The sequence below is a fragment of the Diuraphis noxia genome, unplaced genomic scaffold (genome assembly GCF_037042655.1).
Source record: "Diuraphis noxia isolate RWA-SAM2 unplaced genomic scaffold, SU_Dnox_SAM2 contig0001, whole genome shotgun sequence".
NCBI lineage: Eukaryota > Metazoa > Arthropoda > Insecta > Hemiptera > Aphididae > Diuraphis > Diuraphis noxia.
In genome coordinates, this window is record NW_028301711.1 from 42,628,689 (window position 1) to 42,654,720 (window position 26,032).

The window sequence follows — 26,032 nt, forward strand, 5'->3', positions numbered from 1 at the left end:
TATATTATAATATTTACATTTAAAACTTAAAAGGATATTACGTAAATGCATTTATGGGTTAAAAATCGTAAAAGTAGAAAATAAACAATGAAAAAAAACAATTTTAATTATAATTGAATGTACTTATTTTTTTTAAATATATAAAAATTATTAGGTAGGTATATTTTTCGATTTTATAAAATTCAATTTTTTTTACCATATCATTCTAATGGCTTATTAGATTTTTTAAATATGTAGATGGTTATTTCTTAGGTATTCATCGTCGTTTTCCGACGCCACGTGGGTCAACTACTCTTGTATTTGTCTTCCACCACTTCCTACACATAACTATCTCTATATCCATGCCACATATGCCGATGCCATCATATGCCGATACCATCATATTCCCTAATCATAACCCTGACCTCTAACCACTTTTTCTTTGGCCTATACCTCTCCCTCGACTATTATATTCAAATATTCAATCATATACTTATGCGTATAATGGTATAAACATCAAAGTATAGGTAGGTATTTAATTATTTTTTGTTTGAGTTTAAAATTTAATTATGGAAAAATATATGTTAATTATGGAACAGCTATAATTTTTATTTTTTTTAACTAACAAATACGCTAAAAATTGTAAGTTTAAAAAAAATATAACTCTTGTTACTGTAACATTTCTTATACTAAACTAATTAACCAAAAGTATTAAACATTGGTCAACAATATCAATAATATTTATTAACAAACGTATTATTGGTATTACCTTCCAAATAATACCTATATAATATAATTAATGATTGATATATTTTTTCTCCATTATTTTAAAACAGTGAGTCATCATGCTTCAAACACAGTTGATTGAAAATAATAATTAATCATAATATTATGTGCGGTATCATGCGGTATTATACTAATACTCGTTTACAAAAAACACTTAGGTAATGTATTTTAAATTATAAATTAATCTAAATATAATTAAGAATAGTATGATACTGCTCATTATTATTATAGCATGTACAATTACCATTTAAAATGAATAATATTGTAACAATTATTCGATTTCTTTTAGAGATAAATAATGAATATTCTGTTCTGGAAATAAATAAGAGGATCAAATATGAATAATTTATCTACAATATTATAACGTTATTAATATAATATGTTTGCCAATAAAAAGAAAGGGTGTACGATAATAAGATATAAATACCTGATGTTTAATAATATTATCTTTACTTGCTTCTATCAATTACTACACATTTATGACAAAAGTTCGGGACTTATTGGGATTTCACACACCGACTAGAATTTTAAGCCATTAATAATTTTTGAAACATAATTTATTCTGTTGTTAAGTCAACTTTGAATCCTTTGAGACACATATTCAATTTATGATCCTTAAAAAAGAAAAGATCTTACATTAAATTTAAAAAATAAAATCGAATTTTAGAACTAAAAAATGGAATAACACTAGGTACTGTTTTAAATTTTGTCTTGTAATCCGTTTTCGAATAGTTCAAAATGAACTTCATAATAAATTTAAATATGTTTTATTAAATAATTGATTATTTCCATTAATAAATGTGGTTTTACAAATTTGTAGTTTTTACTTATAAATTAATTAGAATGCCTATCTAGTTCTAGTTAGTCCATTTGATTTGAAGCGACTTACAACATTTTCTCGGTCAATTTTGTTATTTTTAAATTATGTTTTAATATTTAGGACTAAGTACCTACAGGCTACATTCGTCTTAGGCAAATCAAATGTTATATTTGTTTTCTATTGAGATGATTGCTTAAGAAGTATAATTTTTAATGGTAATTTCATAGGTACAAATACTAGGAACAAAAATACAGATAGCCATATATCCAGATAGTCAATATAGGCACCAGCACCTAATATAATACCTAATAGGTACCTAATTTGGTATACTATATATTATTAATGTTAAAGAATTTATACAGTAATGTTTACTAACTAAAAATATTGCTCTTATGATGTGTAACCATCAGGTCGGCTGTTACAACCAAACTTACGGCAATCTGGCGGTATACCAAAATTATAACCGGCATTCGGTTGGATAAGTAGATTAAGATTAGCATTATAATACATTAATATACTTAATTAATTATGATGAAAATGTACTACAGTGATCTTCAGACAGCAGGTTAATGAGGTTATTCACATAATGTAAAATCACTAAAATCCGTGATCCGTGATAGAATGCTAATATTAATTTAATTATTAGTTGGTTTTAATTTTCAAGCTGCTTCAAGAATTATTTTTCTATAAAATATCAGTACTACGTCAAATATTTAAGTAATATGATACTATGTGTTATAAATCATAATGTAAACAGGCAGGCATTTAAGTGATAAAAAAAATAATAGCAGTAAGGATGACTGTGGCCACTATATAATGTTTACTATTGGATATACAATAGTATATATTTTATATATTTTACACATATATATGGTATATAATATAATAATATAGATAGGCACATTGTACATGTGGTCATATATGTATATAGGTACCTATGTGGCTATGTATATTATGTATATAATAAAAAAAAAATAATAATCAGAGAACTTGCCGTGCTGTACTACAAACTACCTACTTTATAAAACCCCGGGTGTACCTCGTCATCTCGTGCTGTATTGCTTGTATTAGATTATGATACAATATTATTGTTATGAACTAATAAAGCAATGCCGACGTACGCAATAGAACAAAACATAATGTGTTCCTGGTATAAATAGTAATTATTTACTAGTTTATAACATAAAATTATAATTAAATAAGTAATAAACTAATAACTAAAATAGTTATTATTTTCGTTTGAATAACCAATTTAATAATGTTTTAACTTCAAATATCTATAAAAGAATAAATATTGCTGGTATATTAGTTAATTAGTTTATTTAGTATTTGTTTATTTAGTTTTAAATTTATTGCGAGTAAAACTAATGAGAAATCTTGTATTCAATATTTTTAAAGTGTACATTATTAAAATTATAAAACTATGTAGGTAGGTACTCGGCAGTAGGTAGGTAACCTATACTTAAAATTATTACTTATATTGGAACATTTACATTATTTTAACGTATATTGTCGTATGATTATAAAAATAAATACTGTGCATAAATGCAAAATACCTATGTAGTATCATTGATTATAAAATATACTATTATAATACTAATAGTATTTATAATCAATGGTAGTATATGTATACTTTTGATAATATCCATAATCCATCCATCAATATTTTCCACAATAAATAATTTATTTAACGTCAGCAGATCATAAAAATGAATGTGTCTTTAAACTAAATTTTTTGTTTATTCAAGTGAGAGTAACTTAGAAGAAATCTTGTACAACATTTAAACAAATTAGGTCAGCAAATTATAAACTGTATGTTTTTTTTTTTTATTATAACTATTTTAAAAAAAATCCGTCCAATCTAAAACGCTTATGAAAAAATGAATTTTTGAATAAATAATTTTTATCATTTAAATAAATTAACATTTATTTTTTGAAATTCAATTTTTTAACATCAGTGTTAATAGCATGCAGCTAAGGTGTTTAGTCCAGGGTTAATATTAATTAGGTGAATTATAATTTAACTATATAATTTTAAAAATACCTAGTTTGATGATTTAATAGTATTGAATACGTATTTAAAAATGGTTGAGATAATTGAAGAATAATATAGTTTCCCCTTGTATAAATATAGTAAGACTATAGGCATGTAATCTATGACTATGTATAATCCCCTCCGAAAATAAATCATTATAGTTTTGCTTATTTAAAGTAGGGAGAGGTATGTAGAGTTCCGCCTCCGTAGCTGGTATATTTATGTGCATCGCGTAGGTATTTGCAGTTTTTTTTTGGCTTTTGATCAAAACTAAATTTCTCAAGGCCCGACAAATTCTGACATCAACGTCGTTTCGGCCACTTAAAAAGTCGCGCCAGTTAAATGGCGTTCCATGAAAGTGCGTTAGCGTTGTTTTAATAAAAATTACTTTCCCTACGTAACGAGGAATACAATATCAAACAGCCTTAAAAAAAAATCAGTCGACGTAGGTAATGTTTTTATAGGTATCATCATATCATAATTCATAACATATCATTAACGTCTATGACGCTATAAAAATGTACATTACATTATATTATGTTTTTTTTTTTAAGCACCTAACCAAAAAATGTAATTTATATTACTTAAGCACATGAAAATAAAAAGTTTCCTACTTATTCGTTGAACAAACATTTATTTGTTACATACATACATAAATACATTAAATACACAATAAATTATTGCGCAAACGGCCTAGAACGATAACGGCCGTTTGGAGGTAGGTAGAAAACAGGTACGTAACGGAGCGTAGCGTAACGTTAGGACCTTCGAGTGTTGCGCTCGCATAGTCGCACGTATATATTTTATTCCACGTTAGTGCCGTGAATTGCGTACACCTATGAGAATCGTCGATATATTATTGTAGTAATATTGATAAAAATGTATAAAATTAATGGGTAATAATCGACGATTCGACGATTTTCCGGTATTTGATGACTTGCGACCAATTGGATCTGTAAACGGTTGCAATGAATTGTGACGGAATAGCGTACGTTCGACCAGGGTACAAACTACGGGTTGTGGGAGATCTTATCTTTTTTAGAATGCCTTATCTAACCGAGACTGTGGTACAAGCAGATAAGTGATAACACTCAAGTTATTTTAATTGCCCGTGTTGTTGTTGTTGTAACTTAATTTTAAGTGTTTTATTACGATTATTATTTGCCTTTTATAATATATAATATATATCAAACAAACTAAAAAATCATTTGGTGAGTAACGTATACACGTCGAAATGTTCAAACCGGTGCTATTCTACTAGATTCCATCATTAACTACGCTTTCACGATTCCTGCATTGTTTCATTTACTGATACATATTATTATGTATGGTAGTAACATTCAACAGGTTTTTAAGTAAATATTTTTGATAAATAGTCATACCTGCTTTTTAAATATTTCAGAATGCTCGAAATCGATTGGTATTTTATTGGTTTTTACATTTTGCAACGTCCACTATGTAACATCATATTTCTCAATTGTTTCATTAAATTATGATATTGAGATTTCTTGTTAGATTACAGCCCTTATGTATATTACAATTTATTTAAGTTTTTCTGTCTGTTGAATGAACTGTATGATTTTATTATTTGTTTTAGATGTTGAAAGTAATCAATATTCAACAGAATAAACATGTCTCGCGGAGAAAAAACCAAGCCAACCACTGGTTTTGTAAGTGCTATTAATATTTATACATTTATACATTTATTTTAAATTATTGGACTAATACCTACTAAATTCCTTAATATGAAATTTTATTTTTACATGAATTTTTTTTACTTTTATTATTTTCTGCTATTACTTTTTTCTTACTTATTGTAAATCAAAGGTTAACTAGTATAATATGCTACCTAATAAAAAAATTGTACGCATGTACTTTGTTTCCTACCCGAAAACTTCATAAAGCTACCAACATATCATACTTGTCTTAATCTTATATATTATGTTATATTTTTATTTAATTGTTTATGGGGCATACTTATGATTCGAGTTATTAAGATTTAAGATACATAACATATTTTAAGGATGATACAACAGATACTATAAAAGCTATTTATTTTCTATTATATGTCTATGTTTTTTTTTGGCATCGTGATAACTTGTAAAATATATCTACCGAGATCCACGATAACTTACTTTTAGATATTATATTATTTTTTTCTATGTTATGTCCTTCCATCACTTTGGGTAAAGTAATAGATTTAATAGACTGCTAACTAAAATAGGGATGGTGGCAGTCCATTAAAACACTAAATGACAATATTAATTTGAAATTTTTGCTAATATAATAATTTATGACGTATTAAAATACTTGATGATTGTTGGCAATATGTTAAATCGATTTTAGTTAAATAAATTGTTATTAATCAATATCAGTAGGTAAAGTACGGTAAATACTCGTAAAGTTTTTTTGATAGGTAGAATTTTATAGTAGGTAGGTGTGCTACCTTAATACTAACACCAATGGAATAGCAATAGGTATCATACTACAAGTGTACCATATCAAATATTGATTTTATTTATGTATTTACAGCTAGATACATTGTTTGGACGACCAAAAAAATATGGGTCAGCAGCAGCATCACCCATCGGTGGTGTCGGTGGCAATGGTATCTACAGCAGTGGAAGTACATATGGTGCTGGCAGCCGTTCTTTGCCACGTATTAACTCGGATAATGATATTTCATCAGGTGGCCACAACGATGCAGATGAGTGTGAAATGTTTATTGAACATTTAGATGTAGAAGCACTCAATGATAAGTTTGAAGAAATGCTGGTAATAATAAAAATATATTCTAATAATTCACTTACACATATAATATAATGTTTTTAGTTAACAAACAAGTATATTTACGCTATACATAATATTCAATTGATCTAATTTTATATTTATTTTAGGATGATATGAATTTAACAGAAGAGAAAAAAACCCCAATAAGAGACCAATCGGTTGTGAATAAAAAGAAAATGTTAATGATGCATTATAAAAAGTCAAATAATGTAAGTTAAACTTTTTTTAGATCAGAATTTTTTTGTATTAAAAATGTTAATGCTGTTATAAATACCATTTTAATAGGAAGGAAATAAAAAAACATGTGACAAACCTACAGAGTATATCCAATATCTTTCTCAACCAGATTTAAGTGCCAATAAGACATATAATTGTGTAGTATCTCTCCGTATTGCTTTAACTAATCATCCATTAAGCTGGGTTAGTGAATTTGGCACCGAAGGATTGCGTCAAGTATTATCTGTGCTCAATGAATGTTATCGCAAGTAAGTAAAAGTATATATTATAGTATTAAATTGATCATATATGTTTATGAAATTAAAATAAAACTAACGGAAATAAAGTTATTGATGGATAGATATAGGATATTGAATGTAAGTATCGATACATTAAATTGATACTTATAAAGAATAATTATATTGATATTAGTAGATTATCAAAGGATTTTTTCGGTAAATCAGATAGTAACTATGAAGGCGAAAACAAATAAGGCAATTTCTAGATTTTGTTTTCGTTGATTCAACTTTTAAAAAATAGTTCATAAGGCCAAATGTTGCAACTACTAGGCAAGATTTGATACTTATAACTTAACACAAACATTAAAATAATTTGATACCATCAATTTGGCTTAAATATACTGTATCATTATATTAGAATTGATATGAGTTAAACATTGTTAAAATTTCAAGTACATATACTTTACTTGTATTGAATCTAATGCAACTTTCCTGTTGATAGATAATATGATATAAATATCAATGAAAAAGAAAATTATTATTATAGTTTTAATACTAAAATCTATTAAATTTTTCCAAGTTCTATTAGTACATTGTAAACTTAAATTAAATTAATTTGTTTCTGAGGTTGTACATTGTACAACATTGGATTTGTGATAATTTGATAATATTACTGATATATGGTATTTTTAAGATCTAATCTTAATTTTTTAACAATTTTATATTTTGGAATTTAGTATTTAATAAATCTTAAAGATTTTTCAATAAACATTTGATGTTGTTTTTAGTGATGGTAAAAATGCTCAGTTTGCTCGTATACAATATGAATGTATCAGATGTTTAAAAGCAATCATGAATAGCACTGTTGGCTTAAAACAAATGTTTGGACACAAAGAAGCATTGACCGTTATTGCTCGATCGCTTGATATTAATAAGCCTGCTGTTATGTTGGAGGCTGTAAAAGTCTTAGCAGCTGTTAGCTTAATACCTCCAAATGGTCATGAGAAAGCTCTTGAAGCTATAACTATGAGTGCTGATATTGAAAATCGTTGTCGATTTTTACCTATCGTTCAGGGCCTAAAAACTATAGGAAATGAAGCTTTGAGAGTAAGTAAATATATTTTAGCTTTTATATGTACTATATTTATAGCAGTTTATTAAACTTTAAAAAAATAAGTATTTAATATTTTAATTTTTCGATTTTTTTATAATTATTAAATAATGTCAATCAAAGTCTTGTTACATTGAAAATAAATATTTTAAATCATATAGTGTTACTGCTGGGTAGCTACTCCCCTCACGATTTTCATAGTCAACTGTACATTTCCACTCATATTCTTATTGTAACTAGTATTACTACAGATTTTATATATTCCAATAAATGTTTTAAATGAGAAATAAAATTCTATAGTATAAAACTATATATTTTTATTCAATAAGATATTCTTTGCTTGCACCATATATTTCTAAGGGATGATAAAATATTATGCAAATGTTTTTTTTTTTACTTACTACAATAAATAAAATTAATATTAAAAAGTGGTGAGAGAAATATTAAGTAATTAGTCTAGCTGTATACTGATATACTTAATTCCATTTTATTAGGTAGCTTGCTTGCAGTTTATTAATGCCATTGTATCCACGCCTGAAGATTTAGAATTTCGTGGTCATCTACGAAATGAAATCATGCGAGCTGGCATGTATGATGTTATTGATGTAAGTCTTCATTTTAGTTTTTAATTTAGTTTAAGTATTTAATCATTTATGTTATGAATATCTTTTAGAGCTTAGAAAAAGATTGCAGTGAAGATCTCAGTAGACAATTAAATATATTTAATGTACATAAAGAAGACGATTATGAAGAATTGGTCCAAAGATTTGATAATGTACGCATGGATTTTGATGACGTTGGAGATTGTTTTGATGTTATTAAGAACATTGTGGCTGATTCGCCTGCTGAACCATATCTATTGTCTATACTTCAACATTTTCTATTTATTAAAGATGATGTTTCTATCAGGTAACATTTCTTAACAGTTAATAATTGGTAATCATAAAATAAAAAATTGTTTTAAATCAAAAAAAGATCATTTCTGCACATCAATGAAAACTAACTAATTTAGTTTAAAAAAATATAGCAATTAACCTGGTTATAATAATTATTATTTGTTAGTTTTGATATTTCATTGAGTATTTTCAAAGATGAAATCATTCGAGAAGGTAATTTAAAATAAGTAGAAAATCTTAATTTTAATTATTAAAAAATAATTCAATTTCTTGTAATAACTGGGTTTGTCATGGTTAAAGTTATATTTATAATTATTAAAATATTTGCTTCTCTTTGAAAAAGTTATTTTTCATATTATTGTTTATATTTTTAGTTGTATAATATAAGATTTATAAACTAAGTACCACGTATCTTATATATTTTATTAAATGGTAATTGCTACAAAAAAAAAATTCAATAAATGTTGTTTAAGAACTAAAATAAAAATACTACTATATATATAGGATAATTTAAATCAATAATGAATTATCATTATTAATTTAAAAACCAAACCTACATATTTTAAACAATCTTCAGTTGAAAATTATCTAGTGTATTGTATGCTATTATTAGAATAAACTGAAAAAAAATGTTGATAATTTGTTTCAATTTTATTTTTTTTTTTGAAGGCCTGCTTTTTACAAACTTATAGAAGAATGTGTATCACAAATTGTCTTACATCGCAATGGCTGTGATCCAGATTTTCATGCTACTAAGCGTTTTCAAATAGATGTACAACCATTAATTGACACTGTTGTTGGTAAATAAATAACAATTTTTTCTGAACTGTGTTATAAGTTATAACTTTAACTCTTTTAGATTAATTTTAACTATTTTTTGACGATAGAAAAATCTAAAGCTGAAGAAGATAGAAGAGTTGAAGAGTTAAAAGATAAATTAGAGCACGCCGTAGCTACTCGCCAAGAAGCAGAAGCCAAATTAATTCAAGCTGAAACCACAATAAAAGAGTTCATGTTAAACTCATCTATGGAAAACGTAAATATTTTATTGTAATAATTAGTGAAAAATACATCATTTCTTTTCAAATATTTCAATTAATAATTAGCTTAAGTTAATATGTTAACAGAAAATATAAATGGTAGGTAAGTTCTGCTAAGCAAGTATGAACAACATAAGAAAATTTGTTGTAAATATATATACATTATTATTTTGGACTGATAATTTAATTAATTAAGCAGAATATAGACATTTTAAGAATATTTCTGTATACTCATTAATGATACTTAAGTATTCATTTACAAATATTGTAGATAAACTTGTATTATATATCGTTATTTGATATTACAAATTTAAAAGTTTTCTTAGAAAATCAAATACCGTATACATACATTGAGGACAAAGATAAAAATATCAAAATGTTTATAGCATATTATTAACAATACATTATTTTAACATTGCCATGTTTTATAATTTAGAATGGGAAACCAGGATTAAATAAAAAGCAAGATGGAAATACTGGTGTTCCACCTCCACCACCACCGCCGCCGCCACCACCACCACCACCTATTGGTGGTAATTTCCCACCTCCGCCTCCTATGCCTGGTTCTGCTGGTCCACCTCCACCACCACCACCACCAATGCCTGGAGGTGGTCCTCCTCCACCTCCGCCATTACCAAGTATGACGGGGGGTGGAATACCTCGTCCACCACCGCCACTTGGTAATTTAGGATCTCAACTACCTCCTGGTCTTAAACCTAAGAAACTGTGGCATGTAGAAGGTATTAAGCGAGCAAACTGGAAAAGTGTAAGTAAACATAATTAATACAAGTATATTTTAAGAATAAAGGTGATAGTAACATGAACTTATAATTTATATTAGATGTTTTTTAATGTACAAGACGGATAATATTATTATTGATTAGTAAAATATTATCTTATAATAACTAACACTTGGATTTTAATGTTTTTGCATCCTTTTCTAGAATGTCTTACAGTCTTACACTAGTGTTCCAAGCTATAGATGTGTTTCAATTACTCCATGTTGTAATCATTCTGCATGTTTATCAATTTTTAATGTTGTTATTAATTTTTAAAACTTTTTGGACATTTTTAACCTATTTCTTATATTATGACTAAAACAATTGAATTCATTGAAATATAAACATAGCTCTATGCAATTGCAATATATTTTCTGTTCTGAACTGTAATATCAGGTAATCTAGTTTTAAATTAAACAAAGCTTAAATTTATCTTTATGTCACACCAACCTATTAGCCAACTTATTTGCATATAACTTTTATCATTGTATTTTGTTATCAAGCAATAATGTTATAACTAGAGGTCGGATTTTTGTGATTTTACATATTTGTTTCTAGTCTATGCAGTTAAGTGGGAGTGAGAAATCTTTACGATTCATGAAACACAGAATTCATAGGAAAAAATGTATTCCTCATAAAAAAGCATATTTTATGGGTTAGAGAATATTTGAGAATATTTTTGTAATATCGGCATATAATGAATATATTTCACGTATATCAGCACTTTGATAGGTATAATGTTCACTAAATAATTCTGTTTATAAATAATTAATTTCTGGATTTTAATAAAAATTAATCTCCAGGTATTCCTTATCGATTGCGGTAGCACATAGGTTATTTCGTTAGCTAAAATAAATTTAAACTGAATTTTTATTAATATTAAAAGAATATTTTGCATATTTAAGGACATAAAACATCATATATCTGGTATTTTAAAAGAATATTAAGAGAATATATTGCCTAATTTATGCGACATAAAAACATCATATTTTAAGGATTTTAAGAGAATATAAATCCAACTTCTAGTTATAACGGTACTGTAAAGTGTGACCAATTTTTGGAGATTTTTAGTTACATTTTTTGGTATTTTTAGAGTTTTTAAGTCATACATGCATATTTTGATATTTTTATGGCATTTAAATCCAATCCCTAATAATAATTAAGTTATATTAGGTAATATTTATTATACTTTCAGTCGCTTAACTCTCTATATTCATACAATTTTAGATAATACCTCAAAAAGTATCTGACAAATGTTTTTGGGCACGTGTTCAAGAAGAAGCTTTAGCATCTAATGATATATTACAAGGGTTATCTGAAAAGTTTTCATCAAAACCAGCTCGAAAAAAACCAGAAGATTCCACTGACAAGTATAATAATATTTTATAATTTTATTGAATTAAAAATAAGAAAAATGTTGAATGTCAAAAAACTTCTAACAATACCACTTTTTTCATCATACTTGTAGGACAATGACTCTAAAGAAAGTAAGATGTTTAAAAGTATTAGAACCAAAAGCTTCGCAAAATCTTTCTATTTTATTGGGCGGTTCACTAAAACATTTAAGCTATGCTGATGTGAAACGCGGTGTTCTTAAATGTGATGATGTAGTATTAAAAGGCAATGTACTGGATCAACTTATCAATTATTTACCACCACCAGATCAATTAAAAAAACTAAGAGATTTGGATTGTCCTTTTGAGGATCTTGTAGAAGCAGAACAATTTGCTGTAACTGTGAGTATTTTGTAACCTATTTAAGTTATCCGAAAGATTAAAGTCTAATGTTTTAAATTTATTACAAATTGTGATTATGCCTAATTTTTAACATAATTTAAATTATTTGTAGATGGGAGAAATTAAAAGACTGCTTCCTAGGCTAAAATCTTTAAGTTATCGACAACATCATCCTGAGATGGTACAAGATATTAAGCCAGCTATTGTAGCAGGTACAGCAGCTTGTGAAGAAGTTAAAAGTGGTGTTAAATTTAATAAAATGTTGGAGCTTATTTTATTATTGGGGAATTATATGAATAGTGGTTCACGAAATGGGCAAGCCTATGGTTTTGAGATAAGTTTTTTACCAAAAGTTAGTATTATTATAGTTATTAAATTCATTAAATTAATAAATAATGTATTGAAATTTAAAAACATCTAATTTACTTCTCTTACTCAAACAGCTCGCTGCAATAAAAGATGTAGAAAATAAGTCAACTCTTCTTCATTATCTTGTTGATATCGTTGAAAAAAACTATCCAGACCTAATTACATTTGGTGATGAGCTAACACACTGTGATAGAGCTGCTAGAGTATCAATTGATGTTATACAAAAAACATTACGTATTATGGATACGAGTTTACGTAACCTCGATGTAGACCTTGCTAATAATTGTAGTAAACAACAATGTGGTGAAGATGATTTATTTTCAGAAGTTATGACTGTAAGTATTCCTTACAAATCCATAATAAACATAAGTTTTTTAAACTATTTTAGAGCTTTAAGAAAATATTCATTGAGTTCAAAACTTTATTCTTGTTTTTTAAGTTACAATAATAAAAATGCATCTCTATATAATTTATACCATACAAAAAATAAATTTTGCATTTTGCATTTTTATAATAGCACTAAAATCAGTTCAGACAAATTTTCCAAACCTTGTTTTTTTTTTTTTAAATACAACTGCAGCATAAATCATTAGTCCCTTGATTTTGTTATCTTTGTTTACTCTTGTGGTATTTTAATATTGGTTTATTTCTTAAATAAATAATGTTTAAAATTAAAAATATTATATTAAAATGTAGTAATAAAATTACTACTATAATAATTATTTCGAAATTTTGAAACATTTTTTATAGCCATTTGCAAAAGAAGCCAAGTCACAATTTGAATTGTTACAAAATATGTGTAAGAAAATGGAAGCTTTATATGATGATTTAGCTGAATATTATGTATTTGACAAGTCAAAATATACCTTAGAAGAATTTTTCACCGACCTTAAAGCATTTAAAGATAGTTTCTATGTAAGTAAATTTTGAATAATTACTATTAATGAATTGTAATAGTGTAATACACTAAATAGACGTCTCGGTGTCAAAAACATGTTATTTTAATTTTGTTCTATTCTGCGATATACAATACATTTTATAATATCAATCATTAAAAATTATTTCCCTTTAAAAGTGTTATCAATCTCTATAGTACTTTATAGCTTACTCTATTCATTATTCATATATACTATATTATACTATTTTTTAATTTATGTAAATTGACCATTGATCAAAACAGTTAATTATTACCAGAGTCTGCTTTTGATCTTTAAATTAACTTTATAATGATCTAAAAAATATTTTATCGATGTGTAATTATAAAAAATAATATGAATTTTAGGAAGCTCAAAGAGAAAATCATAAGCTAAGAGAAGCTGAAGAAAAAAGTCGTCGGGCTCGAGATGCTCGTGATAAAGCAGAGAAAGAAAAAAAGGAACGAGCAGCACGTAAAAAAGCACTAATTGATATGAATGCAGATCATACACAAGAAGGTGTAATGGATAGTTTGTTTGAGGCATTGCAAACTGGTTCTGCATTTAGTCGCGATCAAAGACGTCGAAGACCAGGTGGCACAAATACCGGAGGTAATACACTTTTATATTACATCAATTATCACGTGTAATTATATGTGTATTGTATCTAATGTAAATTTATAATATTTTAGATGATAAAAGAGCTCCATTATTATATCGCAGTCGATCAAGGACTGCTTTTACTGAGCGAGATTTACCAACTACACGAGTTCAACATTAACAATTCTCATTGCAGTTGCTTATAGATGAAATTTGGTGCAAATTTTACATTTTGTTATTTCCGTAAATCAACTAGGTATTCAACTGTATTTTGTATTAATTCAAATTAAATATTTACTATTTTCATCAACAATATTTTATTTGTGATAAATTAATTATTTAAAAATAACTTAGAACAAAACATGCAGTAATATGATATGCAATAATATGTGAATAGTAAAAGAGGCATATTAAGTATGAACATTTTATACATAATTCACATAATAGTTTGTTAGCTTTAAATAAAATTTAAGTCTAATAAAATATAATTGTAATAATAATATTCTATTTTTTAATTGAAATATGATGATAGTAGAATTATCATTTTTATTATTCACTCAAGTCATTCTTACTAAATGAGTAGTAAAACAAAACTTTTCAATTTTAGAAAATTGTATATTAACTTAATACTAGAATTTATTCAATTATTTTACTATGTATTAGTCACATTTTGTTATTTTAGCAGAATTGTAATATATAAAACCTGTTTTACTGTTGAAAATTTTATTTTTGTTTAAAAAATAAGGATATTATATTTAATATGTTAAATGTATTGTTTTTTAATTGCCTCTTCTACTATTGTAGTTGTTCATCATAAGCATCTTTTTTATATTTATATATATAATATATTATAATACAAATAAGCAGTTAACTAACAAACTGTGTTATTGAGATTAAAATATTTTTATGACATCGTATATACCTATGATACTAATAAAAAAAATCAAATTATTTTTCAAACCTGTGATACTTATGACATTTTAGGTAAATTAGTTTGAATTAACAATTGTATGTAACAAATTCTTTAAAATATCCAATTTTTTAAGATAGTTAAATAATTATTATAAAATATTGAAATAAAATTGATAAAATTATGAGACTGTCTCGAATATTGTTGCTCATTTATATTGATTAAATTAACTAAACATATTACTATCAAGTAAGTTTATTTTGTGAATTATACAACATTTTAATAAAATATTTTTTTTTAATACTTATCATGTGAATTATTTACAAATCAATGAAAATAATTTAGTATTTTTTTTTCAAACTTTACTGTTGAGTTGTATAAAAGTTCTACTATACCTTAATTCTTATGGTATTGATATTTATATTCTTGTATCTTGAATGTTTTTATTTTTAATACAAGTGTCATCAGATGTCAAAATCAAAAATTTTAAAATCTAATGCTTATATTTTGATTTTAGACTTTTTTGTATAATAACTAGGATATCAACACAACTGTTATATGTGTTTGTAAAAATGTTAACGGTTAAACATTTTATATTATTTGAGTATACATAATATAGTTAAGAAATATTGTAACTAACGATTTATTATATATCTGTATACAAATGTACATCGAAAATATAATTTAAAATAATATATTTATACAAATTTAAAAAATGTATATGACATATTTAAATTTATAAATTGTGCATATTGGTATGCATTAATTTATTAATCTGTATCAAAATCATTTTGGTAACTAATATTTAAGTTATGTATAGAGGTTTTTAAGTTAATACAAATGATATTAAAGTTAAACTATTAATGACACAATATACAAAATAACTATCAATGAAGTACTACTTAAACCTGGCCCATAAATATAATTTTATATCTTGACAATATTCACAATTTTTAGATAATGCTAAAAAAAAAAAAAATGTTCTACTGATTAAATACTAAATTCTATTCAACAGTAAGTTTAATGATATTTTACTTAAGTAATATTCATAGAAACAATTCCCTTCATTAATTATTATTATTAATAATTGTTATCATAATTCTTTGCTAAAATTTTTCACCATTTGTAAATTTGTTTTAAAGACCTATTTAATCGGGTGAATTTAATTAGAAATCAAAAAATATTTTGTATTTTTTAAATTAATTATTGAATCATGACATTCAGATATAATGTTATGCTTTAAAGATATTTTACTCAATTATTTAATGTTTACAGTCATTAATAATAGGCATGTTTATCGAGAATTATTAAAAATAAATTTAAAATTCTGTGACACTAAATATGTAGGGTTTTATTTTGATAAATGATAGACTAGGAAAGTTAAGATCACTCGATTGACCAACATTGTCATGAATGGTTTCTTTATAAGATCCAATACATGATGGAATAATCAAGTTGATTACCTAACCGTAAAAATTCGATATAATAAAACTAAATTTAACTGAACTTGATCACTATAGTTTTTGAAATAGAAAAACAGAAAAACGCACTATATTAGAGTACTACAAATAATATGACTGGTAAATTTTTAAGTGTAATCTGTTAATTTTTATAGTGCAACAGTTACAATACTGTTCAAGGTAATAGGTAATACAATTTATTTTTGCGCTATTATCCCATTATTATAAGATAAAAAAATGTAAATCGAATTTGCAAAATAGCTAGGATATTAAAAATTGGTGGTTGACCGTGGAGGAGTGGTACGATTTCTCCCATGAAAATCATACAAAATGTTTATCCCGGTTTGAATAAATTAAAATGTACCTTACTCTACCTATATAATATGAATACACTGTATAATTACCTTAGACTTCAATATTTTTGCAGTTAGCTTTACTTTTTAAAATGGTGGTGACGGTCTCATTCATTTTCACTAACATCTAAGTCGAGATCGTTCAAAATTACTGAAGATGAATAATTTGATGAAATTTCATTTCCAAAGATGTTTGCTTATTCATTATTTAATTAGGTATTTGATAAAACGCACAATGTACAATGTACGAACTTATAATAATATAATCACACAATTTACTTCACCTGATGTACGACGTACAAATGATGATTGACGAAACATCAGTAACATACTCAGAACAACGTGTAATCGATTATATCGTTATCTTATATGTAATAAGAAATATTTTTCTTGAAATTTATTTTATATATAACTGGTATTAGTTTATAATATAATATATATTACACTTACTATCAATATCATAACTAAATTTATAAGATTCTAAGTGAAAAGGTTCTTTTTTCATGAATTGGTGACCCCAAAAAAATGTTTTGCGGGGTCAAAGCGGTCGTGACCATCCGTTTGAGAAACACTGCCTTAGAGGAAGGAGTTCATGTTGCCTCTGTCTTACGTGCGTGTGTAAGTCAGAGGCCGCACCATAGGTACAATTTCATTAAAAAAAAACTAAGGGTGCTTACTGCTTATGTTATGCATTTTATCATTTTATTTATTTATTTTATTTTTTTTGAAAGAAAAAGTTTTTGATACACCAAATTTAAACCACGAGCTATAAAGTTTTAGATGTCAAATGTACGCGAATAAATGTGTATATTTACTTGTGAATTGTATTTAATTAAACCTGCAGGTGCACACCAAAGCAGTAAGAAAGGGGGTGGTTTGGTCAGTGGCCGGGCTGATGGGCTCAATTTTGACGCATCTTAGTCAACTTTTCAGAAGGGGTGATGCCAATCCGTGACAGCGGCACAGAATTACATGATAGCTAGGGCCGAACTATTGGCTCTTTCGGCCAAATTTTATTTACATCATAACTTTGACATAAGTAAATATGGTGGTGAGGGGTGTTGACGGTAAGTACTTAATTTATTATGAAGCCGTGTCATTTAAAATTTCAGTTCAGTCCACTTGTTGGCCATTTGGTTATTGCATTATATTATTGTGGCTTATGGGTATGCAGTTATACCCTTTTAAAGCAGTACTTTGAATATTGTGAATCATGACAGTTCTTTTCAATGGATTGATGTGCGCCCGCCCGTCCAAAAACAAAAATTATATCAGCGGTTCTCAACCTTGTTAGGTATGTATGTGAATCATGCACAGCTTAAAATGCTCATGAACCACTTATGATACCACTTAACCTAATGATCTTTTTTTTATCGTAAAAAATTTAAACGTTATTTTACATGTGTGGATGTGGAATATTATTTCTCTAAGAACTAAAAATTATGAAAAGCGGGTAAGTCGTGGATGTTGCTCTGCTGTATAGTAGGTAAATCGTTATCATTACTCTATTTCGTAAAAATTTAAAATTGAAACGCACTTAAAATTTTTCCTATAATGATGCTTCGAGTTTTCTTTATAGCTACTTGAAGGAAAACTTATGGAAAACTTAGTGATGTATTTTTAATTCTTAGTTATAAACACAAACATTTTTATGATTTTTCAACTTCAAAATTACTTGCAAATTTTTGAGTTTTCGACAGATTTCGTAAAAATTTGAAATATAAACGCTTATAAAAAAAAATTGTGACTTACGATTTTTAATTTTTTTTAGCTACAATAAGAACAACTCATAAGGAACCTTGTATTAAATTTTCAAGTTTTTTTGGTCGTCCAACATTTTTTTACTGGCACTTCAAAAAAAAATTCTCAAAAAAATTGAAAATTTCAGTGGTCTATAAATAACTCAAAAAAAGTCAAAAAATTTTGAAAATTAAACTATATATAAATATCACTAACATAAACATTTGGTGAAAATTTCAAGTATTTACAGTTATTAGTTTTTGAATTACAACCATATAAAAAAATCGATTTGGTCGAAAACGGGTTTTGCGTAAAAATTCTCGTTTTTCTGTCATTTTTTTTTGTTTCTCTCGATTTTTTTGAAAACTGTTGGAAAATGTTTACTTTTGACCTGTATAATGCACCAAGGATATTCACTTTTACATCGGAAACCACCCCCAAAGTTTGAAATTTAAGCATTATTTCGACTAGTTATGCTGTACACAGACACAAAAAAAACCCATCATTGTAAAATCAATACATTCATCACTTCGTTCAGAATCTAATAGTTTAAGCGTTTGGTGCACAATTAATGGAAAATGAAGTATTCACAGTTGTTATTTATATCAAACGAAGCAAGTAATTTAATTTATTTTTTAATTTTTTAATTTTTATTAAATATACGGGATATAACCCTTTAATACAATTACACATTATATTCATAGACATTAATACAATTATATTACTTAAGATAAGAAGTATATAGTTAAACAAAACAGCTATAAAGTAAGTAGACACGAAGGGTCAATATTGGCATTACTGGTCATACGTGAAATCGGTTCATTTTTTAGATAGTTTGTGGAGGCGAAAGGGACATAAAAAGGAGCATCAGATCGGGAAGGACGTTGAGGAACACGAAAACAGACTAAGGAAAGCAATTCAGGAGAGTCGATAATTCCATCTAATAATTTTTTCAAGAATTTGATGTCCGCCAACCGCCTACGCTCAGCCAAGGAAACCAGTCCTAGCTGAGTTATATAACTGATTCGTAGTTATGAGGTTCACAGGGGATATAAAAAACGAAATTCAGCATACTTCCAGAGGCGCTGACTTTTAGATATTAGCGCGGGGGCAAATTCTTCTATTAAGTGAAAAAAAATTCTATAGTATGCTGTAGTTTACTTACCGGGAGGAGTAATTACCAAATTGTCCCTTAACTCTAGTTTAATACTCCTCTAGGGTGCTATAAATATATTTGTTTATAACTGTGAAAGCGCTTAACCAACAGTAGGGAACCCGTTCATGAATACCACACGCAGGCCAGTTTCACCACTTTTGACTCTCCTTTCAAGGCCTTCATAGCATGTGCGTAAGAGCTTTCGCTGTAAGGTAGTTCTATCCCTGGACATTCGAAAACCTTCAGAAAAAGGCTTCCCAGAACATTTAGCAGAGTTGTATGCAGAAAATAGATTGGAGTCGGCATCCTTAGATTCACAAATAATTTTTATTGGACGTGTGAAATCAGCACGGGATCTACCAAGACGAATCAGCTTATACTTATCAGCAAGGCCGTAACCTGGGGTGGGGGTCCAGGGGTCCGGACCCCCCTTCACCCCGAAATTTTTAAAAGTAGAAAAATTTTAGCGGTGAATATAGTTTATAAACTATAAATTGTATTAAATAATAATTGTATATTTTTGTTAAAACAGTAATTTAAAATAAGATTAAATTTACCATTTTATTTTATTTCAACGCCGTAATAATTATTTTGTAAATTTAATATTGAAAAAATTGTATTTTATATTTTATCTTTTTTTGGATTTGTGCTTTTGTAGTGTGAATAATAGTTAAATAGTCTATATATGTATATAAACAATCAACTATTATGTTTATGTAAATTGCATATTATAATAATGACCTATGTTTTTAATAATGATAATAATACAATTTTATATTTTTAACGTAAAAATGAAGTGTTTAGTATCTATATTTAAAAAAATGTTGGACCCCTCCCCCCGAAATTTTTTGCCAGTTACGGCCTTGCTTATCAGGAACTGCATTGTCGAGTGAACCAAGAGAACTAGAAACGGTAAGTTTGTCATGATTAATCGTTACAGAGGTAATCGGTGAATTAGACTCCGGAACTCCATATACAATTAAATTGGGGAGGCCTCTTTCATGCTCAACATTTTCTTAAAGGACTTGAGAAACAATAGATTGGGAATTTTCTAAGGGATTGCTACACTCCAATTTAATGCGAATAATCATCCATTCTGGTTTTTTTCATGAAACGAGATTTTCTTAGCATACCACATATGAGCTTTCCATGTTCCAATAATGGTACGCATACCACAGGTGGAGAAACGCTGAATTCTATTGTAATGAATTAATTCAAATCTCGAATAACAAAAAATACACATGTAGTTATATACATCGTCTATATATAACGTACAATTTAATAATTACCTACCTATCTATAATCCTACAGAGTTGTTATTATGTTAATAAACCAACAATAATTTTGGTATACAAAAATATAAAATGTAATGGGTACACCGTACCTTATATTGTCACAGTACCTAATTCAACCAGGCAAATATGACACGAATTTGTATTTACTTAGAAATAAACATAAATACAGGCAAGCACCTATACTACAGGACGCGGATATATAATTACAATAACTGCATAGCATTAGATACAATATAGGCTATATAACCAAACGATACAACACACATAAATGAAATCATCAAACAAGTTAAACATTATTGACGTACACGTGTACCTAATATGTATAATGTATATAAATATATATATATATATATATATAATTGCTAGTTAGATGTCTGTAGTTGGATATTATAATTTTGTGTTTAACGACCGTTTTTATTTACCTTTCGTTAATTTTCTGTTGAAGTATTGGCCAGGCACAAAGTACATCCAACTGTCGCGTTAAAACGATTAAAACACTCGCGCACAACATACCTATCATTTAATGTAAACTTATAAAAGGTAGTGTATGAGTACTTGTTGGCTGCAATAGCTGATATCAACTGCCGAGAATTCATCAATAATACTTTCATATAATTACATAATTACAATAATTATCTATTAATTATTGTTGTTGTTATTATTATTATTGCACACACGATGACGACGATTACATTGATAGCTGCGTTGCTCGGTTGTCTTTTGATACATCCATCTGTGAGTAAACTTTAAAAGTATACGTATTTTTGGGGAGGGGGTTGATTCAATCCCTTACAAACATATAGATGAAGATAGATATCGTTCCACAATATTTTTTTTAAAATAACTTTAATGTTACACTGGTAAATAGTAAGTTGTTCGTGCATCAACTAATACCTACTTATACGTAATAGGTATAACGTTTACATTAAAGTCAAACAATTTTTGAAATACAAACTTACATAAAATTATAAGGCGCATGTAAATTTCACCGGTAAGTTTTTCTATTTGAAAAAAATTTAAATTCCACTGTTTATTTCCCCCCTAAAATAAAATTAACATTATGTTGGTAATAGGTACTTTCATAATTCAGTTACAGATTTATTAAACATACATCATTACCTATGTGTAGATACAAAAGTTTTAAAAATCGTATAATAATTAGTTAAAATAAAATGAATAACTTAACATTAGTATTCGGGTTTATCTATATTATATGTATATATATTTATATATATATATATAAGTATAGGTAGGTAAAAAAAACTATGAGTAGAGAGCATAGGCGCAAATCGCAAGGGTGCTAAGGGTGCTATTAGCACCTTGAATGTTAAATGCTATAGCACCCCCAATCCCGTGTTTATAACTTTAGTACTATTACCATCATATTTCCATAATAATTACATTTCTTAAAAATTCAAAAACAGTTTCATATTTATTTGATTATTTATAATATAATATGTCGAGTTTACGTCTGGATATATTAAACTGCAATGATATATAAAACATATTATATAATATCACAATAATTGTTGTGAAATTATGATATTAACGGGAAATAATAAACTGTTAAACATATAGGTATGTAAATAATAAAATTCAGAGTATCTACAATCTACGCAGACCGACCGCAACGACCACTATAAAGTTTTATCATTGATTATTATAAATAATATAATAAATAATTATAATTAGTCAATGGTTTTATTTAATTAGACCCGAAGTAGGTAATTCCATAAAATAGGATATTAGGATTAAAATAATTTTGTAGCTTGATTGCATTCCGTCCTGCCGACCGGCGACCGTCACTATAAAATGATAATATATATATATATATATATATATATAATATTATCAAATATCAATTATATTAGTTATTAGTGTTATTACAAACATAAATACATAATATCATTGATTATAAATTATAAATAGTTTTTACTATAATACTAGAACAGTTCCAATCATGGCATTACCCAACCATGAGTTTACGCGATTATAAAATAGTTCGAGGTCGTTCAATATTATTCATCGTTCACGTTTAGTGTTTTTCCACGATGGGTCAGGAAAGACTATCTGACTGATCGATAATTCATATTGAGAGCGATATAGTCATTGATAATGACATAATTTCAAATAAGTTTGATGAAAATAAGCGCACTTGATCTTTAAATTTTTAATAAATAAATAATGAAAATAAAAATATACCTTTTTTATATAAAATGTTTAGTTAGTTTGATCTGTTTCCTCAAACATTGTTGATGCTTAAGCCCCCCCTAATGTTTTTGGATAATTTGCGCCTATGGTAGAGATAGAGTTTTAAAATGAGCAGCTACTGAGAGAGCTGACTATGTTTTAATAACGTCAAACGACATAACAATTTGCAAATTCACAGAATATTAATTTTTAATCTGTGTATAGGTTCTTACATCGACCGCCGCAAGAGTACCAAATTCAGATTTGCCGTTCGAGTTTAACTTAGATAAAGGATCTGTTATTACCGAAGATAACATTCTCACCCAATCAGTGTCTAGTGACGGACAAAATGTTATCAAAACAAATAAACCACAGCCAATAATACATTATCAAAGCGATAATAAAGATAAAAATAAGTCGTCTAAACAACAGAATAAGAATAAAAAACAACAAATAGAAAATAATGCGGCGAACGGTGCAACCAAGTATCCTACTGAGCATTCGAGTGTATCGTATTATAGCAATAATCCAATAATGGATCAATTTAGGTTTTTTGAAAATCTCAGCAAGTATGTATAAAATCATATTCAATCAGAAATTCACATTAACTAACATTTGATAGTCTCAAAATAATGGTATTTTCTAAAAATATTGTTTAATAAACTAAATTAATATTGTTTTTGATTACCTACTTAATTTATCAACTGTATATTATAAAATATTTTCTGCTCATTTGAACATATTTTACGCAGATATTTTCCTGGAATTGCCAACACGAGAATTCAATACATTTGAAAACACAAAGAGGCGCATTTAAAATATATGAAAATATGACCATTTTCATGCAAAATCACAGTTTAACAGATAATTATGGTATTTAATAAAATAATGATAACTATATTTTTGTGAAAAATATACACAAGTAATTTTGTTTTATTTTTATTTTTATTTAATCCGTAATGTGATTACCTAGGTATACGATGTTATTAACTGCGACGCATAAGCATGAAATAATAAAATTTATATTTATGATTTACATTTATATTATATTATCCATCTACATATTAATATCATATTATTTTTATTAATATTAATTATTATTTATTAAACCGTGTCAACATAATCTATTAGGTGGTTATTTTTAGTAGGTTTAAACTTCGGTGGAGGGTACGGTTAGTTAAAACACGTGTTTGGGTGGCAAAGATTTGTCGCTAAGAATTCAGATGATTACCCACATCCGGGAACTAGTGGCACCTGCAGTCAGTGTTGGCACTTAAATCACGTTTTATGAGTGAAGCCAGACACCGTTCCACATTGTATTATTTAAGTATAGGTGGTGTGTACCATCTTGTACAAGTTTATATGATGGGCAAACTTTGTTATCGAAGAACGAACAAAATCAAAACGATAGATAACAATTTGGTAGGTAGGAATCTACTAATTTTTTATATTCATTTGTTATACAACATTCACTTATATCGATTGCCTTTATTATGTATAGTTTATCATGTGAATTACCTATATATATATGGTACTCATGGTTAGCAGAATTTTGGTCCAATTCACAAGGTCCAGATAATTTTTAGTCTGAAAATATTAGACCTATGCCATTTTATTCCAATCTATTTTGTTCTATTAAGTTAAGGACAAAATATTATAGCCCAATATATTTTTCGTTAAGTTTTTATAGTTCAATTATATTATGTAGTCCAATAAATGTTTTGTTGGATCCATGAATACCACAATACTTAACTTAAAAAATGTATTAGGGCTATTGTTTTTACAATTCATACTATTAGAGGACTTTGCTAGAAGTTGTTGACAGTCTAATGGATAGCTTGGATGAATGAAAGCGTTGTTGACTATGCTATTTACGATTGAATCAACATAATTATATTCGTGGGTGATAAGCATGTGATTACAATTTCTGACTACGAAAAAAAGTTTTTCCCGCACTGTGATCGAATAACTCAAAATACCTAATTAGTTGTCCCACCCAAACGCTGAATTTTGTGTATCTGCTTATTGTTGTTGTTTTGATAAAATAATAAAACTTGAATACGGCTTTAATATTCCTACGCGTATTTTGCACACAATATAGAAATCAAATTAGAAAGTAATTAAAATTAATTTTTTCTAAAATCGAATGTTTGATAAGCATGGAAAAATGAAATATGACAAGAGCATAATAATTTATATTTAATAATAGGTACATAAAAAAGAATTTAGATTAATGTATAAAAATGAATGACAATGACAAGCCCCAGATAATGTATGCATCACAAAATATGTCACATAATATTAAATTAATAGGTAATGGTTTTAAATTTTAAATATTCGAAGTTTATTAAATGCAGTGTCTAGACAGTGAACATAAAAAAAATTAGGTTATATTTGCAGAGATTCATAGGAGTATGAACTCCATACCATATTTCAAATTATACGGCAGCAGTATAACTTAAGCCGCGTTATAGGACGGGCTAACATGTTTGACTGATTGATTAGACAGCTAAGAGCCATTAATTAAATTTGAAATAAAACGATTTCAAACAATATTGGTGATTTTACACAAATCTCGCAAATTCACAAGTGTCTCGACCACCTTTTTTGTAGCCCAC

At 27.1% G+C, this 26,032-nt stretch overlaps 2 protein-coding genes across 4 annotated transcripts; both read left to right on the plus strand.

Moving 5' to 3' along the window:
• Window positions 1–4,047: 4,047 nt before the first annotated feature.
• On the plus strand, window positions 4,048–15,040 carry dia (diaphanous related formin 1). Of its 3 annotated transcripts, none has more exons than XM_015519429.2 (18): window positions 4,048–4,069; window positions 5,218–5,290; window positions 6,153–6,395; window positions 6,518–6,619; window positions 6,696–6,895; window positions 7,654–7,972; window positions 8,471–8,581; window positions 8,650–8,885; window positions 9,542–9,672; window positions 9,760–9,908; window positions 10,349–10,678; window positions 11,919–12,061; window positions 12,160–12,427; window positions 12,540–12,779; window positions 12,871–13,131; window positions 13,547–13,711; window positions 14,079–14,322; window positions 14,403–15,040. In XM_015519429.2, the coding sequence occupies exons 2-18, from the start codon at window positions 5,252–5,254 to the stop codon at window positions 14,489–14,491; spliced, it is 3,270 nt and encodes a 1,089-aa protein (XP_015374915.1). In that variant the 5' UTR covers window positions 4,048–4,069; window positions 5,218–5,251; the 3' UTR covers window positions 14,492–15,040. The 3 variants fall into 3 exon arrangements, with proteins under 3 accessions (XP_015374915.1, XP_015374914.1, XP_015374916.1); XM_015519428.2 differs by lacking the exon at window positions 4,048–4,069 and adding an exon at window positions 4,707–4,831; XM_015519430.2 differs by lacking the exon at window positions 4,048–4,069 and adding an exon at window positions 4,717–4,975 and having other exon boundaries at window positions 14,403–15,039.
• A 6,661-nt stretch (window positions 15,041–21,701) lies between these two features.
• LOC107169623 (uncharacterized) lies at window positions 21,702–24,350 on the plus strand. The gene is made up of 3 exons (XM_015519424.2): window positions 21,702–21,959; window positions 23,640–23,983; window positions 24,167–24,350. The coding sequence occupies exons 1-3, from the start codon at window positions 21,903–21,905 to the stop codon at window positions 24,207–24,209; spliced, it is 444 nt and encodes a 147-aa protein (XP_015374910.1). The 5' UTR covers window positions 21,702–21,902; the 3' UTR covers window positions 24,210–24,350.
• The last annotated feature ends 1,682 nt before the right edge of the window (window positions 24,351–26,032 follow it).

Coding starts and splice junctions, on each gene's coding strand:
- dia (XM_015519429.2), top strand. CDS start 5,252: ATGTCTCGCGGAGAAAAAACCAAGCCAACCACTGGTTTT. Junction 6,396..6,517: donor ATAAGTTTGAAGAAATGCTG/GTAATAATAAAA, acceptor TATTTATTTTAG/GATGATATGAATTTAACAGA. Junction 13,132..13,546: donor TATTTTCAGAAGTTATGACT/GTAAGTATTCCT, acceptor CATTTTTTATAG/CCATTTGCAAAAGAAGCCAA.
- LOC107169623 (XM_015519424.2), top strand. CDS start 21,903: ATGACGACGATTACATTGATAGCTGCGTTGCTCGGTTGTCTTTTGATA. Junction 21,960..23,639: donor GTCTTTTGATACATCCATCT/GTGAGTAAACTT, acceptor ATCTGTGTATAG/GTTCTTACATCGACCGCCGC. Junction 23,984..24,166: donor TTTTTTGAAAATCTCAGCAA/GTATGTATAAAA, acceptor TATTTTACGCAG/ATATTTTCCTGGAATTGCCA.